The sequence below is a fragment of the Ochlerotatus camptorhynchus genome, unplaced genomic scaffold, assembly GCF_037179485.1.
Source record: "Ochlerotatus camptorhynchus isolate MF236.1 unplaced genomic scaffold, CSIRO-AGI_Acam_v1.1 ptg000230l, whole genome shotgun sequence".
In the NCBI taxonomy this organism is placed as follows: Eukaryota; Metazoa; Arthropoda; class Insecta; order Diptera; family Culicidae; genus Ochlerotatus; species Ochlerotatus camptorhynchus.
In genome coordinates this window covers 373559-390373 of record NW_027040720.1, presented here as the reverse complement: position 1 = coordinate 390373, position 16815 = coordinate 373559, and the positions used below count along the sequence as shown (strand labels likewise).

The 16815-nt window shown below is 40.1% G+C and overlaps 1 protein-coding gene across 8 annotated transcripts in view; it reads right to left on the bottom strand.

Annotated features, from left to right (window-relative positions):
• Window positions 1-16815, bottom strand: part of inaE (inactivation no afterpotential E) — a 366550-nt gene that overhangs the window by 186462 nt on the left and 163273 nt on the right. For all 8 annotated transcript variants that reach the window (XM_065225489.1, XM_065225490.1, XM_065225491.1 and 5 more), the window contains exon 3: window positions 184-278. In XM_065225489.1, the coding sequence (XP_065081561.1) occupies window positions 184-278 (95 nt within the window). The remainder of the gene's footprint in view (window positions 1-183; window positions 279-16815) is intronic.

Here is a 16815-nt window from a genome sequence, read left to right as displayed (position 1 = left end):
ATTTAGCACAAGCATTTAATAAAGAGGACAGCATCGGTGTCGTTTCCCCCCCCCCGCATGCCGTTCCATTGCTCGTCGATCGCCGAAAGTGATTAGGTTCACCCCATTCCAGGACCAGAGAGTTTTCCGGATGGTCAATCATTGTTGGAGGGAAAAAAAATAGGCATCAAACATTCAACTCACCATATCAAGTGGATGACGAAGAGAAACAAACCGGGAACCACTAGGTCGTCGGAGCCGACTGACCACCGTCGGCGGAACACTACAATGCCCGGCATCTGAAAGGAGAGAAAGAAAAAAGACAAAAGAAAGTGTTAGGGAAGCGAACAAATGAGCTTAGCCATTTATTATGAATGAAAACGTTTCATCATCGAGGCAGAGAGGCCCGTTAAGCGCATTAATCCTCAGCCGCTAGAGCTGCTGCTGGTGGGTGAGTTGGTGGGATGATGGTTGAGAAAATGAATTGTCGTGGCATAAATGATGCGGTTTTGAGAGTGATGCTTCGTATAATTTAATGTCTGTTTTTATGGATGGTGGCATAGTTGAATCAATTCTGGTTCTCGGAAGAGTTTTCTTCGGTGCTGAAGTTTTCACTGTCTTTCGGATAGTCGTTCGTAAAAATCTCATTCATTTTTTTCGTCAATGATAAAGATTCACCGTGCTACAAAAAATTATGTATTCCTCCTTCCTTACTCAAATTATGTCTATTGTCATTTTGCTCATAATAAAAATGTCCATGAATTCTGTTTTCATCAGTATAAAGTAGGATTATTCATTCCATATATTCTCAGTAAAAATGAAAATAACCCATCGGTGAGGTTCACTACATTTTCGACGCTCTAAAATGAACTCTAGTTTTGTATTTTTCATGCAACGTGTTTAACGGCTTAACGCATCATTTCAATAACGCTTAACTATCAGCACTAGCGTGCACAGGAATCTGGTTAAGAAGGGGCAATTTTTTTCTATGGTGCATTTGATCTGGGGATGGGGAGTACTCCAAAGTGCATGGTGGATGGTACTGTCCACCCATTACTGGCTGTTAAATTTAGCTAATTTTATTTATATTAAGCAATTATAATGGAATTAAAATGAAATAAACCAACACACTCAAAGCTCTTCATAAAAGCATATTGTTGTTTTTGTACTTGCACTTGGCTTGTACTCCAGCAGCGCTGCCAGCCATTGTGCTGGCACTGTCAAAACATACTGCCATGAACTGCTCCCAAGAAATCTGCATAGCTGTCTCAGCAATGGTATTGAAGATTGTCGTCGCGTCTGTTTTCAACACCCGTCTCACACCCACGAACGTTTCCGTCGGTCGATCATTATCAATATATCTGATGACAATCGCCAACTGCTCGTGGTGGCTACAATCGCTCGTCTCATCTGCAATGATTGCCACTAGTTTTCCTCACAAGGTTTTCGCAATGTTCCGCAACATTTCATGCCATTTTGAGTACGGTTATTTGTGTACTGGCCATTTTTGGCACCTTCCGCCAAGTGTTTTTCCAGCACAGGATCGTAGTTAGCCACCAACTGGGTGGCACACTTTCCGCTCCTTCCGAATGTTCACGAAGTGGTCGGCCACCTTTGCAAAGTATGCGCACGTTCCATTATATAACGATTTTCTAGCCGCTTTGCCTTACTAGCAGCAATCATAGCTGTTTTTTGGTGGTCCAGTTTTTCGTCGATACCCTTCCTAGTTTTGAAATTCTTCACGGTAATTTTTACCGAAATCTGAACAGCTGAACTTTTCGGTAAAATTTATGCAATTCAATTCAATTGCTTTTCAGCTACTTTGAAACTAAATCTCCACTAAAATGACAAGATTTGATCATTTAAACAAGGTTGAACATTTTTTGATATTATTTTCAAATTCAATAGCCTTTAAATTGAAGGTCAAAGTTTTACCGAACGTTCAGCTGTTCTGATTTTGGTAAAATTTACCGAACACGGAAACAAACTCTTAGTGTGTAAGCCCTTATACCACCCCGAACAGACTATGGCTTATATCATGTAATATAGGCTATCTTGCAATTAGTACTCATACACTACCCGTCATAAGTGATGACTCGCGTGGAAAAGTATTGCAACACTCGTTTGAATATTGCATCACCCCCTAAAAAGTTTAGCATCACCCAAGAAAAGTTTATATTTTCACTTAAATTTGAACAAATTCACTGTATCACTATTAAATTATTGTAGTAAACATTCAGAAAGCCAGAATTAGGCTATGAAAGTGTTGCAAAAAGTGATGGCTCCCGGTAGAGAAGTTAGATATCACTATGGATAGTACTGAATCATTTCGAGCTAGAAATCATTTCAAATTTATTGATCTAGTAGATTTTCAGGTCTGATTCACATCAAATTCATGTGATTCTAAACTGTTCAGGTCTGATTCACATCCAATTCAAGTGATTTCAAACTTTTCAGCTCTGATTCACATCAAATTCAAGTGATTCCAAACTTTTCAGGTCTGATTCACATCCCATTCAAGTGATTTCAAACTTTTCAGCTCTGATTCACATCCAATTCAAGTGATTTCATACTTTTCAGGTCTGATTCACATCAAATTCATGTGATTCTAAACTTTTCAAGTCTGATTCACATCAAATTCAAGTGATTCCAAACTTTTCAGGTCTGATTCACATCAAATTCAAGTGATTTCAAACTTTTCAGGTCTGATTCACATCAAATTCAAGTGATTCTAAACTTTTCAGGTCTGATTCACATCCAATTCAAGTGATTTCAAACTTTTCAGCTCTGATTCACATCAAATTCATGTGATTTCAAACTTTTCAGGTCTGATTCACATCAAATTCAAGTGATTCTAAACTTTTCAGGTCTGATTCACACCCAATTCAAGTGATTTCAAACTTTTCAGGTCTGATTCACATCAAATTCATGTGATTCTAAACTTTTCAGGTCTGATTCACATCAAATTCATGTGATTCTTAAATTTTCAGGTCTGATTCACATCCAATTCAAGTGATTTCAAACTTTTCAGGTCTGATTCACATCAAATTCAAGTGATTTCAAACTTTTCAGGTCTGATTCACATCCAATTCAAGTAATTCCGAACTTTTCAGGTCTGATTCACATCAAATTCAAGTGATTTCAAACTTTTCGGTTCTGATTCACTTCAAATTCAAATCATACCAAACTTTTGTGTATAGAATCGCAACGACTTCACGAGATTCTAAACTTTTCAGGTCTGATTCTCCGTTGAGCGATATTATTCTTATGGCGGGTAAAATATATTAAATGACTTACGATTTTTCATAGTGATTTCAAACTTATCTACTAAGGATCAATAAATTTGAAATGATTTCTAGCTCGAAATGATTCAGTACTATCCATAGTGATATCTTACTTCTTTACCGTGAGCCATCACTTTCTGCAAAACTTTCCTAGTCTAATTAAGAGTTTTCTGAATGTTTACCACAATAATTTAACAGTGAATTTGTTAAAATTTTAGTGAAAATATAAACTTTTCTTGGGTGATGCTAAACTTTTTCAGGTGATGCAATATTCAAATGAGTGTTGCAATACTTTTCCACGCGAGTCGTCACTTATGACGGGTAGTGTACATCTAGTTTTCACTGGAATACCTATGTATGAGTGCTCATTGCAAGGCAGTCTATATTACATGATATAAGCCATAGTCTGTACGGGGTATTAGAATTCTACATGATTTTTTCTCAGAACACCTTGGCACTGAAATTCCTGTAGAGTTTCAGAAAATTTTTCCGGAATGAGCTAGAAATTATACTCGGAATTAGCTTGAAATTTTGATTTAAATCCCTTTGGAATTTCACTCAAAATTTGTTTTTCTCGGTATTCTTTTCGAAATTATTTTGAAACTATCTGCAGGATGCACTAGAAATTATCCGCAGAATTTTCTTTGAATTCTTCCCAGAAATATTTTGGAACAGTCCTGAAAATTCAATATCCTTGAGGTTCTTCTCGGAATATTTTTGAACTTTTTTTTCTCAGAACACCTTGGAGCTGAAATTTCTCTAAAGTTTCAGAAGCATTTCCTATGTATTCTCCAGAAATTCTTCCCATAATAAACTTGAAATTATCCTCGGAATTCCCTTGGAATTTCATTCAAAATTTGATTCATTCGGTATTATTTTCGAAATTATCTTGGAACTATCTGCAGGATTCACTAGAAATAATTCGCCGAATTTTATGAAATCAGCCCCATAAATCTTTTCTTTTGGAACTGTCCCCAGAACTCAATACTCTTGGGGCTCTTTTCGGAAGTTAAGTTTAAGTTGTCCGTTGTAGTTTTTCTACCAGAAAAACAAGCAATAAAGCTTGTCCCTCCATTCACCAGAACTGTGCAATTTTTACATCAGGAATTTTGAATTCATTGTTGCAAATCTTACACCAGAAATTTTCAATACAAACTTGCCCCTGGTAATTTTACACCAGAAAATTTCAATTGACCAGAACTATGCAAATTTTCTACCATTGAAAATAAAAATAAAAATTGCTTCTCCAATCAATTTTTCCATTTTCACACAAGATATTTTCAATATAGATTGCTTCTCCTATCATGGGAATGTTGCAGGTTTTCCACCAAATAAAGCTTGCCTCTATTTTCAGATTTTTCATCATAAATTTTCAGCAAAGCAGCTTTCCTCCAATCATCAGAATGGTGCAAATTTTACACCCGAAATTATTATTAAAATTCGTGGCTCTATTCAGCAGAAGGATGCAAATTTAATACCAAAAATTTTAAGAAAAGGTTTCCCATTCGTTCACCAGAACGGTGCAGATTTTCCACCAGATATTTTCAATATAGCTTAATTTTAAATAAAGCTTGTGCCTTCATTTACCAGACCGGTGCAAGTTTTCCACCAGAAATTTTCTGTTCATTTTATTTATCAGAGCAATGCAAATTTTGCACCAAAATTTTTCAAAAAAGCCTGCTCCTCCATTCACCAGAACGGTGCACCAAAAATTGTCAGTGAAGTTTGTTTCACCATGCACCTTTGTGGTGCAATTTTCAGGCTTTGCCTTTTCATGCAATGGTGCAAATTTTCCACCATAAATTTTCAATGAAGCTTGCATTCATCAGAACGATGCAAATTATGCACCAGAAAAATGAATAAACCTTGCTTCTACATTCACCACAGTGTTGCGAATTTTCCACCAGAAATTTTCAGTTAAATTTCCACCTCAAAATTTTTGGCCTGATTAAATTTTTCCACCAGAGTTATTCATTTTGATTATTTCCTCCATGCACCACCTTGATGATATGTTTACACCAGAAATACTCAATAAAAAGCATTTTCATCGATTTACCACCACGAAGGTGGATTTTATCAACCTTAAATTTACCCTCTTCTTTTAACCTTCCATGAACCAACTTGAAAAAAAAAATGACTGCAGAAATTTTTTGTATGCCATTGTGGTGCAAGTGCATTTCATTAAAGTTTGCCCCTTCATGCACCTTTGTGGTGCAATTTTCAGGCACCATATCCAAGGCATTGACGCAATAAAAGGTTTTCAGTGCCCTTATATTATGAAATGAAGTTATTTTACCTTCCAATCAAGAAGAGATGAACCAGCCTCTGGCTGAAAGTCTCGCTAATAAAGATAACCTAACCTAACCTTCAAATCAAGTTATCAAGAAATCAAGCTATTTTATATCATAATTTTGTGAATGTGGAAATAAAAATCTTATTTATAAAAGGTGGGGCAAATGCCCCAACTTGCCCCACCCTGTGCACGCCAGTGACTAACAGCACGAAACGAAAATGAAAAAGAACCACGCTAAGAACGAAAGGCTGGCTGAGGACTTTCTCGTCGTTGTTTTGCTAACCCCTTTCAATGAAAGTAACGTCGATTTTCGAGTTGAAACGAAGCCTCTTTATGACTGTCAATCCCTTTCACCGACACTCTGCCGCCTGCTCTGAAGGCCCACGCACATTAGATCCGGATCGGACGCGTTGCGGCAAAGTGAGAGCTAAATCTATTGTCTAACTGTCAAATTTACGTCAACGCAACGCAAACGGATCTAATGTGGGTGGCCCTTGACAATTTGTTTAATATGCGTTACATCACATTTTCGTTACATTTTTAGATATATATGTGGTTGGATGATAAGTTAAACATAATACGTGTAACCGTCAAGTGTTTTCTCGTGAAAAATGCTTGAAATATATATTTTCATTTTCCGTCATAAACGTCATGAATCCTCGGTTTATGTGTTTCATGAAAAACAAAACAGTCAAAGACGAGCCGGCGCCGGTGGTGTAGTAGTGGCTGCTTTCTAACACCCCAATGAGTCTGGGTTCAATCCCCAGCCGAGGCCGGTGGGATTTTTCTGAGGCATAAAAATCTCTGGTCACGTCTTCCTTCGGAAGGGAAGTAAAGCCGTTGGTCCCGGCCCATGTGTGTTGTGAATGGGTGCGATATCCTACACAGGTGTGGAAGCTGCCTTCCTGCACATTCGATTACCGTCAATGGATGGCAATCGATGTCCGTCGGTGATTGGCACTAGATTGCGGAACAGAGACCGACGTTAAATAAATGAAAGAAGATGCAAAACAGTCAAAGTCGAGCGCTCTTTCGCTCGTCCGTTTCGCCGAAGCTTGAAAGAAAGACCAATGAAGCGATGGGAGAAAGAGAGACAAACGATTGCAAATTTGTTTAGACGCAGACTGAGGTGCTAGAATGATTGAAGCTGCTCGACTTCAACAGAAAATGAAACTTAGTAGTCTCTTCGTCGTATCGATTTTTTCAATGGATCACATCATTCGAGCAGTTTGAAATGACGTTTCCTACCACTCGAACTTTAACTTGGAACAATATTATGGTATTTTTTCATCAACAACCTAGAGAAAATAGGGTCTTATTTGTAATATGCTTGAAAAATCTGGAATTTATTGTTTCAATTCCCTAAAATCTTTGTGAGAAGGTCGTTCCAAAACTGCTCGACAATATGATTAATTGAAGCTGATATTGTAACGCCCTGATTGAACGCAGCTGATCATAAAGAAGATGAAAATACTGTTCAATGACTTGTGTAAGGAATCAATATTATTTTAAATTACTTCATCTCATACATTTGTACAACTTAAAAAGCGCAATCCAGCTTTCCATGCTCGGTAATGGTGGCCTGTTTGTATGAATAAATGTATCCTTCATTGTGTTTTTTGACAAGAACTGGAGGGCGTATGTTGTTCCATTTTCTTCTGTTTTTGAGACAGAGAAAGGGAGGGGTCAAAATCCGATCGTCCAGATACTGTCAAAAAGCACAGTGAAGGATACATTTATTCATACAAACAGGCCGCCATTACCGAGCATGGAAAGCTGGATAGGCGGAAGTTATAAAACGAATTGTTGGTCTCGAAAACCGATTTGTTTTATTTTCAATCAATACTAGCTATATGCGTTTCTGTTACAAAAGCTGTTCACCAAAATGCATAAGGGAAGTTTTGGACATTACTGTGCGCTCATATCAGCAAAATAATCACACTGCAAACCAGGCTTGGGTATTGTCAACCTCATGACGATAAGCCATCACGATGCAACATTCTGCTTGAAAGACTGGGGCCGCATTGCGCATCTCGAAACGAAAAACTTTTTCATACAAGCGTTCGTACAAAATGTCTTTCGTTTCGAGATGCGCAATGTGCCCCCTGATCTACTGGGCTGCCTCCCGACAAAACATTTTCTATTCTTGTCTTTCTCTCATTTGGTCACGAAACATCTGTTGCGTGACGTTTTCCAGCACGAGTTAGTTGCTTCACGTACGTTGGGCGACAAGATTGACGGAAACTGTTGACATGGTTATTGACGACAAAAGTCTGTCATGTCATTCTCGCATTCTGAATTCACGTCGTTTCTAGTAAATGCATGTCGCTTTGCATATGAGACATTGATTGAAATTACTGGAATTGTGTTGTTTTGACGGGGTTTCCCCTTTGACTCGAAGTAGCTTGAATCTTGGTGCTGAACTTGGTGTTTGGAAGTACCTAAGTGATTTCTAGTGATGGGTATGTTTTGAACGGAAACGACATGTAGATGCCGAAAATCGATGTCCGACGCCATATTGGAATCCAAGATGGTGGCTCTCGGTTTTGGAAAAAAAACATCAAATACCCTACCAATGTGGGTATTTCAGAAACGGGGACGATATGCAGATGCCAAACATCTTTGTCTGATGCCATTTTGAGATCCAAAATGGTTATTCTAAGGTTCAGAAAAATTGCCAAATACCCTACAAAATGGTTATTTTGGGACGACGAGTATATGCCGAAAATCGCTATCCGACGCCATTTTGGAAACAAATATGGTGGCTCTTGTTTTTGAAAAAAAAAACTGTAAAATTTCCTACAATAATGGATATTTTCGGAACGGTAACAACGTTTAAATGCTTTTCGGGACCTTCTAGTCTTAGAGTTACCTCTACCATAGAGGTAACTCTAAGACTAGTAGGTCCCGAAGAAACGTGCTCAACTTTTTGGCTCAGCTCTGGTACTCTCTTCGGTCCCAAGCTAATCGATTCACCCCTCGAAACATAGGAAAATCCACTAAATCGTTTGCTTGGGACCAATAGGCTAGTCAAGTAGTGAGCCAATTTAAAATCGTTAGTTTCGTATTGATTATTGGTAGAACTGCGTTAGACCTATCGTGAGTACGGCGTTTGGTAGAAGAAGTAGATCGATTTTGTACTTGAGACGATCGGATGCTGGTTCCCAGCGCAAATCGAGCATTTTGATCGGTAGAGATCGATGGAATGCTGTAGAGCGCGATTTTCAGGCGAGATACCCTCTAGAACGGTCTCACAGTTTGATGCCCACTTGAGCATTGGGCATTGAGTTGCTCCCGAAGCTTGATTGCCTCTGCTACGGTTGTTGCTCCAGGAAATAAGTCATCGATGAGAAAGCATAGAGGTAACTCTAAGACTAGAAGGTTCCGAAGAAACGTGCTCAACTTTTTGGCTCAGCTCTGGTACTCTCTTCGGTCCCAAGCTAATCGATTCACCCCTTGAAACATAGGAAAAACCAATAACCCTAATTTTATCTGTCAAACTTTCATAGCGAATCAAAACAAACATTGCGTAGTACTAGAATTTCGACAAGAATAGGGTACGTTAATCGTTTGCTTGGGACCAATAGGCTACTAAAGTGGTGAGCCAATTTAAAATCGTTAGTTTCCACCGGTTGGTAAAAGTCTCTGTCGACGACTTTTGCTGCTACTGGGAAATTGTCGACCTCGTCACTTGCTAGCTGCTTTAGGACTCGTGGCAGCCCTCGGATTCGGAAAAAATGTGAAAATACCTTACTATATGGATATTTTCGGAACGGGGACGACGTGTAGATGCCGAAAATTGGCCAAAAATGGCGTCAGACATAAATTTTTCGTCTTAGGTATTTGACAGTTTTATAAAAACAGTCATCTTCGATTTCAAAATTGCGTCAGACATCGGTTTTTGGCCTTTCTGGTTTATCTGTAACCTGAAGCCCCTCGAATTCTATGCGGCGTCAAACAGCAATTGCCAGTCCTTACATGTCACCCCGATGAGCAAAAATACCAATATTGACAGTGTTTCCCTAGGGGCAGCGTTGCCAGGTCGTTTTCAGAAAAATCTGGACCAGTTAAATATAAAATCTGGAAATATCTGCAATGCTCCAAAAAATCCTGTTTTTAACATAATGCTATTGAAATCAAAGTTATGTGCCAATCTCCCGTAAAAATTGGTCAGTATGATCATCTGGAATTTATTTAAAGTACTAGAATGGTTATGAATTACTAGTTTAAATAAATTATACATATAAAGCAAATAACTTTTTAGCATTGTAAAATCATCCAAAAGCGGCGCCGGTGGTGTAGTGGTAAGCGTGATTACCTCCCACCCCAGCAGGTCTGGGTTCAATCCCAGTCGGCGCCGCCGGGATGTTCTGAGGCATAACATCTCTACGCCTTCCTTCGGGGAAGTAAAGCCGTTGGTCCCCGGTTCATGAGTTGATGTGATGGGTCGATAGGTAGGGTCCAGGTGTGGGAGCTGCCTCCCTGGCGTTGGTAGCATTGGTGCTCAGCACGGAAAACAAGATCGACGAAAAACAAATCAAGGACAAAAAAATCATTCAAAAGTGAAAAAGTATTGACACAGTGTGCCCAAAAAGTTTAAATATCCATTACGCATTGAACTAAATGTGGGTAAAATACTGCAAAAAATATTTTTCGATTTGTTTTTTAAACTGTAACATTTTTAAAAAGAATGAGAAGCAAATAATTAAGCAAATTTGATGGGATGGATTTTTTTAAATAATAGTCGATGTAGTCCTTACTATTTGATGCAGTGCCAGAATATAAAGATTTCATTAGTTCTTAATAATTCTAATATTACCCTAAGTTTGATCTGATTTACAATTTAATTCTAGGCATCATACAACACACAACACCCAATAGACCAGTAGGCAATTTTATTTTGAAGCAAAATTCACCTGGCTGAAGTGGGAATCAAAACCTAACATCGTGGAACTCACACACAGTTTACTTAAACTACGGGTAACTCCACTTGACCATTACGAATAATTTTATGCCAAAAAATAATTTTATTATATTACTAAAATGAAAATCTGATAGCGTCATTTTTGAAGTCTCAGGATCTTGAAATGATTATAAAATCCGGAACTTCTATTTTTCCTGGGTCTCAGATCAAGAATTTTTTTGTTAGTCTGAATTTACTTGGAACTCTTCACAGGATATCTTCGCCCTTTTTTTGAGTTCCATTGGAATGATCCTAGAATTTCATCGTACTTATTTTCTGTATTCCCCTAAAATAATCTTGATAATATCCAAACTTTTCCAGTAACATTCTAAGAGTTCATAGCATAAACTCTTGTAATCTCTTATAAATTACTCTTCAGTTCCACAATTCCCTCACACTGGTAATAATTTCCAAGAATTGGCACAATTTTGTGCCCATTTTTCCCTATGAAATGCTTAAAATATTCTTAATAATTTCTTTGGTGCACTATTCAGAGTGACCGTCACACTCTTCTCAGATTTATCCGATAATTCCCTTTGAACTGCTTTGTAGGTAAGGTCTGAATTGTTTTGAAATCCTCTTCAGTATTTCCTAAGTCCTCAAGTACTTTACCAAAATGGCGTTGAAAGTTTCCCAGAAATTGTGCATAATCCCGTTAAAATGTCTGAAAATTTTATTAAAATGAGTCTCCATAGAAACATTGAACAGAGTTCCATTGAAATTACTCTCACTATTCGTATCAGCATACTCCTTAAGTTTAATCTTAAAAAAAAATTCTATGATTTCTCTTCCGGATTGTATTTCCTATATTCACAAAATATCCATGCAATTGTCATCAGAGTTGACACGCCAATTGACATCTACTTCAACCAGAGGTTGCACAGACTGAATATTTAACACTAGACAACGGATAACACACCACATCCAGTAGACCAAGCATTTGCACAAATTTGCACAGGCTGGAGCGGAAATCGAACCCTCACTTCGTGGCACTCACAATTCCCCTGAACGACGGGTGACGCCGCACGACCACGAAGCCTACAAAGATGGATGGAACTCTACTCAGAATTAGCTTGCAGTTCTCCTTTTGATTTCAGAAGGAATTCGCCTCACACTTCACTGTGAACTATTTTCAGAATTATCTTAAAATTCCATTAATGTCCAACGTTGATGGCCTTTCATAATTGAAGTAGCAAGTTTGGATTTTATTTTTTTTTATTAGAGGGTAAAACCACAGACAAACAGACGTAACTCTTTGAAAAACTTGTTCTTGAAAACATAGTATCTCAAAACATATAACCTCAGTAACGACATCTCTCTGGCTTCTCGCGGAAAACAAGCTTGCTCGCTAACTCGTAAACAATATTGCATAAAAGTTTTAAAGAATGTATAGAAACGTCAAAGTGATCCGATGTCAGCGCTGCGGCGAGTAGTTCGTGGAACTGATAATATTCAAATCAACCGTTAAATGCATGAACGAAGATACACAATGAAGAGTTACGTCTGTTTGTCTGTGGTAAAACAATTGCAGTGATATTTTAAAGCAACATGTTTAAAAATCTGGGAAAATCTGGAGCATATTTAAAAAATCTGGAAATATACGTGGTCTGTCTGTGTATCTGGCAAGACGACTAAAAATCTGGAAAATCCAGATAAATCTGGAATACTGGCAACGCTGCCTAGGAGCATTCCACTCTAAACTTTAGTTCAAATATGAATTCAATATTTTCTAATCTTTCATAAGGCCATTCGCAATGCTGAGTTTCAAAATTGTTTCAAACTACAGTTCTACAATTTGAAACTGTAAAAAATGAAACTACAACACGATCAGCGCAACGCACAGTTTTGTAAGTTGCGGCTTACTTGCCAGCCTATAGCTGGCCCGATTTACCCCGGCGGGGCGGCTACGAGCAGAGTACTTCCCCCAAAGACGTTCGGATTTGGATGGATTGATACGAAAAGAAAAAGAAAAATACAATTTAAGACGTCTATTATCCTCTAACCTTTCCCTTTTCTCCTCGTTGTCCTCGGTGTCACTCGATGGGGCCCTTCGACGATAGCGGCGACGGTTGCAGATCGTACTTCTTCACGTTAGCTGCCTTGCAGCGGTCCTTGGCGTTTAGCGGGGGGGATGAGCAAGGCTCCTTTATCGGAACCCCCTCGGCGACGATGGTGACGAATCACCGGACCAACTACTCGCCGTAGATGGTCCCGGTAGTCACCGCAGTGCACTACCCAGGCGAACGCTCCTTCGGTTCTGCCTGCTTCGCCCCTCCTTGGCTCTTAACTGCGGTGGCGAGACTGGCTCTACTGGCTGAGCCACCGCAGTGAGGACGGTGGGTGTTCGGGGATCCTTGGGGTTTAGCCGGGAAGCGGAAAAATCCTCGAAATTTAGCTTCCCTTGGCGGCGATCCGACACCCTTCACTGAAGCTCACGAACCACGGCACTTTTCGGGGAAACGACGTCACTTCCACGCGACGGTGCTGGGAATTATCCCTCCAGCGGACACACGCCACGAAAACGGCACTCCAACTTTTCGTTTTTCGCTTCAAACGGACGGGGCAAAAAACGCGTCGATTTCCTACCGTGGCTCGTAACTTTCTTTTTTTCGTACTACTTGACAATCACGGACAATACAACAACCGCCATCGTTCTCCTGCAACCGCGCTCGAATGTTGTGCTGGTTATGTTTTTCGCCTTATTTTGCAGCGGGAGGAGAAACGGGACCTAACTTCATTCTACACGCGAGACAATTTTAAACGATAATTTTTACACTATGTTCTAATCCTAAAAACATGCCTACACGAATAAAATCTACGATGAAAATAACAAATTAAAATATTTACAAATAAAGCAGTGGTGAGTATGTTGCCAAGCGTGCGACCAAAACAAAAACAAATCATAACAGACAAGGCACACGCTCATGGCAAACACGTTAAAAGGGTGGGTTATTAATTGTCACCCTAGACGAGGGTTACAATCTCGCCCACACCGAGGAGAAAAAAAATGGCAACAATTTTTTTTTTACTAACCCTAACACCTAACACCGAAACAATAATAAATAAACGAATTAAAATGAAAATAAAAAAATAAATATATGAAAATAAAAAATCTGCCTAATCCTAACAACTTTTTCCACAATTATTTAAAAATGTCACAATCAGGGACTTTTACCGACCGGTACTCTAAATCGGTGCTTCGACTTCAAATCGGTCTACAGACAAGAGCTGGGTCTCGCCATCGAGATACGCCAGCTCACCATTCTCGCATTCGGGTCACAGTGGGTGAACTGAAATTTTCAATTCCCCTGAGCCAATTCAAATTAACATTCGGAAGCATTCGGCTTCCTAGAACCCTGCAAGTCAGAAGTGACCTGCAGTGGAACGGTTGTCAATTTTTTTTTTGTCTTCTTATTTTTTTTGACTGTCCAGTTTTCGTGTCCTGACGGTATTCATACTCACTACAGCAGTTGGGGTTTTAATTCATTCCACATTCATCCAAAGTGTTCCACTCATCCTTCAACATTTATTTGGCCTACGCGTTCACCACCAGATCTCACAAGCACTCTGAACTAAACCCCCACATAAATATTTACTATCATTCACACATTCATTCACACAATCTCATTCGCGGCCAAATTCATACTATTTTCATGCACACCTACTATTTAAAATACCAAAACAACTGGACAAACTGGACGCAAGGGCTGGTCTTTTACGCATCAAGTGAATCACCAATGAATCACTTGAGCAAGACCTCAAACGCGAATATCAGTCTATTTCAATCTGATTCCTTATAGAATCAGATGAATGGCCCTGATTCCAACACATAAAATAAACAATGAAAACAAATTAAAATTGTACACATTAAAAGGGTGTTGTCATCCCTATGTAAGGAATGATGGTTACGATTTCGCCCAGTGTTTTATCACTGAGGCGTTACGCGCTTAAAGTAACCCCTGAGTGGATACAAAACAAAGGGCTAACTTCGCCCTCTCGGTGAAGTGTCACAAGGAAGAGAAAATGAAAAATTCCCTTGATGACGTCACTCGTCGTGAGAGGAAAGGAGATGACGAAAACGGAAAGTAAACAAAAACATTCCGGCTGCGACGTCGCGATCGTCGTGAACCGCGATTTTACCCGTTTTCGTCGGTTTAGGGTACTTTTCTCCGGATGAAAAGCACCATCGGTCGTGTGTTTGAGTCCTCCCCGCTGGAAGGAAGTGTTTTTTTGTGATTATCCCCGTGGAAGAGGGGTCTTTTGGTGATTTTATAGTCACCCGGACGATCTCACATAACCTGCCGCTGATGGGAGGAGTGTTAATTGGATTTTATTTGGCCTTCAATCGGCGTTGGTAAACCCGCGTTCCACGGGGACAGTATTTTGGTGTTTGCTGCGAATTGAGGCAGCTACCGTAGAAATCTCCCATGGATGTTTCCTCGACAGTGGAGGATACTGGTGGTGACCCATCCAAACAAGGAGATTGGTGCTATTTGCTGCTTGCCATACTACTTCCTAGCCGAATGTTGTTCTTCGGAAGCTCCCAAGTGAACAACCTGATGAAGAAAACAACAGACGAGAGGAAGTAGTAGGTCGTAGGAAGGACTGGATTACGCTGGCTTGACGAGGTTTGCTGGCCAGAAACCAAGATTTTTCCCATCCAAGTCAACCAATTCGTAGGAGGAAAGACCTCGACGACGAAGTATTTTTGCGGGTAAGTATTGTGGTCCTAATTTTGCATTGTAGTTAGCGACTGCGTCCGATTGTTTCGTATTGCGACGATATACAAGTTGTCCTACTTCAAACGGTTTAGCAAATTTGCGGTGACGCAAATTATATTGATGACGGACGGTGTCGCTAGCTTTTTTAAGATTTTTCTCCACAATCTCCCGAATTTTTGCTAATCTTTGGTGTCTTACTTTCAGATCATCCTCCAAATCGCCTGAGGTTTTCCTGAAATCTTCTCCCGAGGCCATTTCATTCCCGTGGACTATGAAAAAAGGACTGAACCCGGTAGAGGAGTGAATAGTGGTATTGAGAACCTTCTCAACGTCCGACACATGGACGTCCCAGCTACGTTGATCGGTGCGAGCGTAGGCACGGATAGCGGTGTTGATTGAACGGTTCACTCGTTCAACCGGGTTCGCCTGAGAATGATATTTAGTATTTAACCAATGTGTAACTCCATTTTCTTTTAGGAATTGGCCGAACTCCTTCGATACGAAGGTGGAAGCGTTATCGCTCAGGAGAACCTCTGGACTTCCGTGACGATTAAACCACTGCTCCCGTAGAATGGTGCAAAGGGAGCTACTCTGGATTTTTCGTACAGGGACCAACATCACATACTTGCTGTACACGTCGAGCACGACAAGCAAGTGTTGGTACCCGCGTCTGCTTCTGGGTAGAGGACCGATATAGTCCACTGAAATCATCCTCCATGGTGAGTTTGTAATCCGGGCCTGACCTAGTTCAGGCTGGACCGGCACGAAAGGAGCTTTAATCTCCTTGCACGTTCCGCACTGTTGTAGGAATGTTCTAATTTGAGATGCCATACTTGGCCAAAAATATCTAAGCTTGATCTCGTGAAGGGTTTTGTCAAACCCCACGTGGAGAAGGTTTTCATGCGTCTTCTCGATTATTTCGTGGCGGCACTCCGGTGCGGGAATCAGTTTCCAACTGAACCGCGAGTCGCACGGAACTTCGTCGGTCTTGACGTACTTGTACAGTTGCCCATTTTCGACCTTAAAGTCACAATAATCTTCAGGATTATCAATTACTTTGGATTTTAGATCGCAATACCAATCAGACTTGGTCACTGCCGAGATTTCAGCCACGGCACGGGACAATGCGTCTGGTACAACATTGTCTTTCCCCTTACGATGTTCTATGGTCATATCGTAGAGTTGGAGCTCCAAGCTCCAGCGGCTCAGGCGTGAACCAGTCTTCCACTTGGTTTGCATTATCCAAGTAATCGCTGAGTTATCTGTGATTAGTCGAAAGTGGTAACCTTCCAAATACCCTCGAAAGTTTTCAACCGCCAACACTACCGCAAGCCCTTCCTTTTCGGTTGCATGGTAGTTGCGTTGAGGCGTTGTTAACTTATGTGAAAAATAAGCTACTACTTTCTCACCATCGGGATGCCTTTGCGCGAGCACGGCTGCTACTGCGGTGTCGCTAGCATCAGTTTGAAGGATGAATTCTTTAGAAAAATCCGGTGATACCAAAATTGGAGGAGTGACCAACATTTCCTTGATTTCAAGAAACGCTTTTTCTGCCTCGGAGTTCCAGCTAATGGT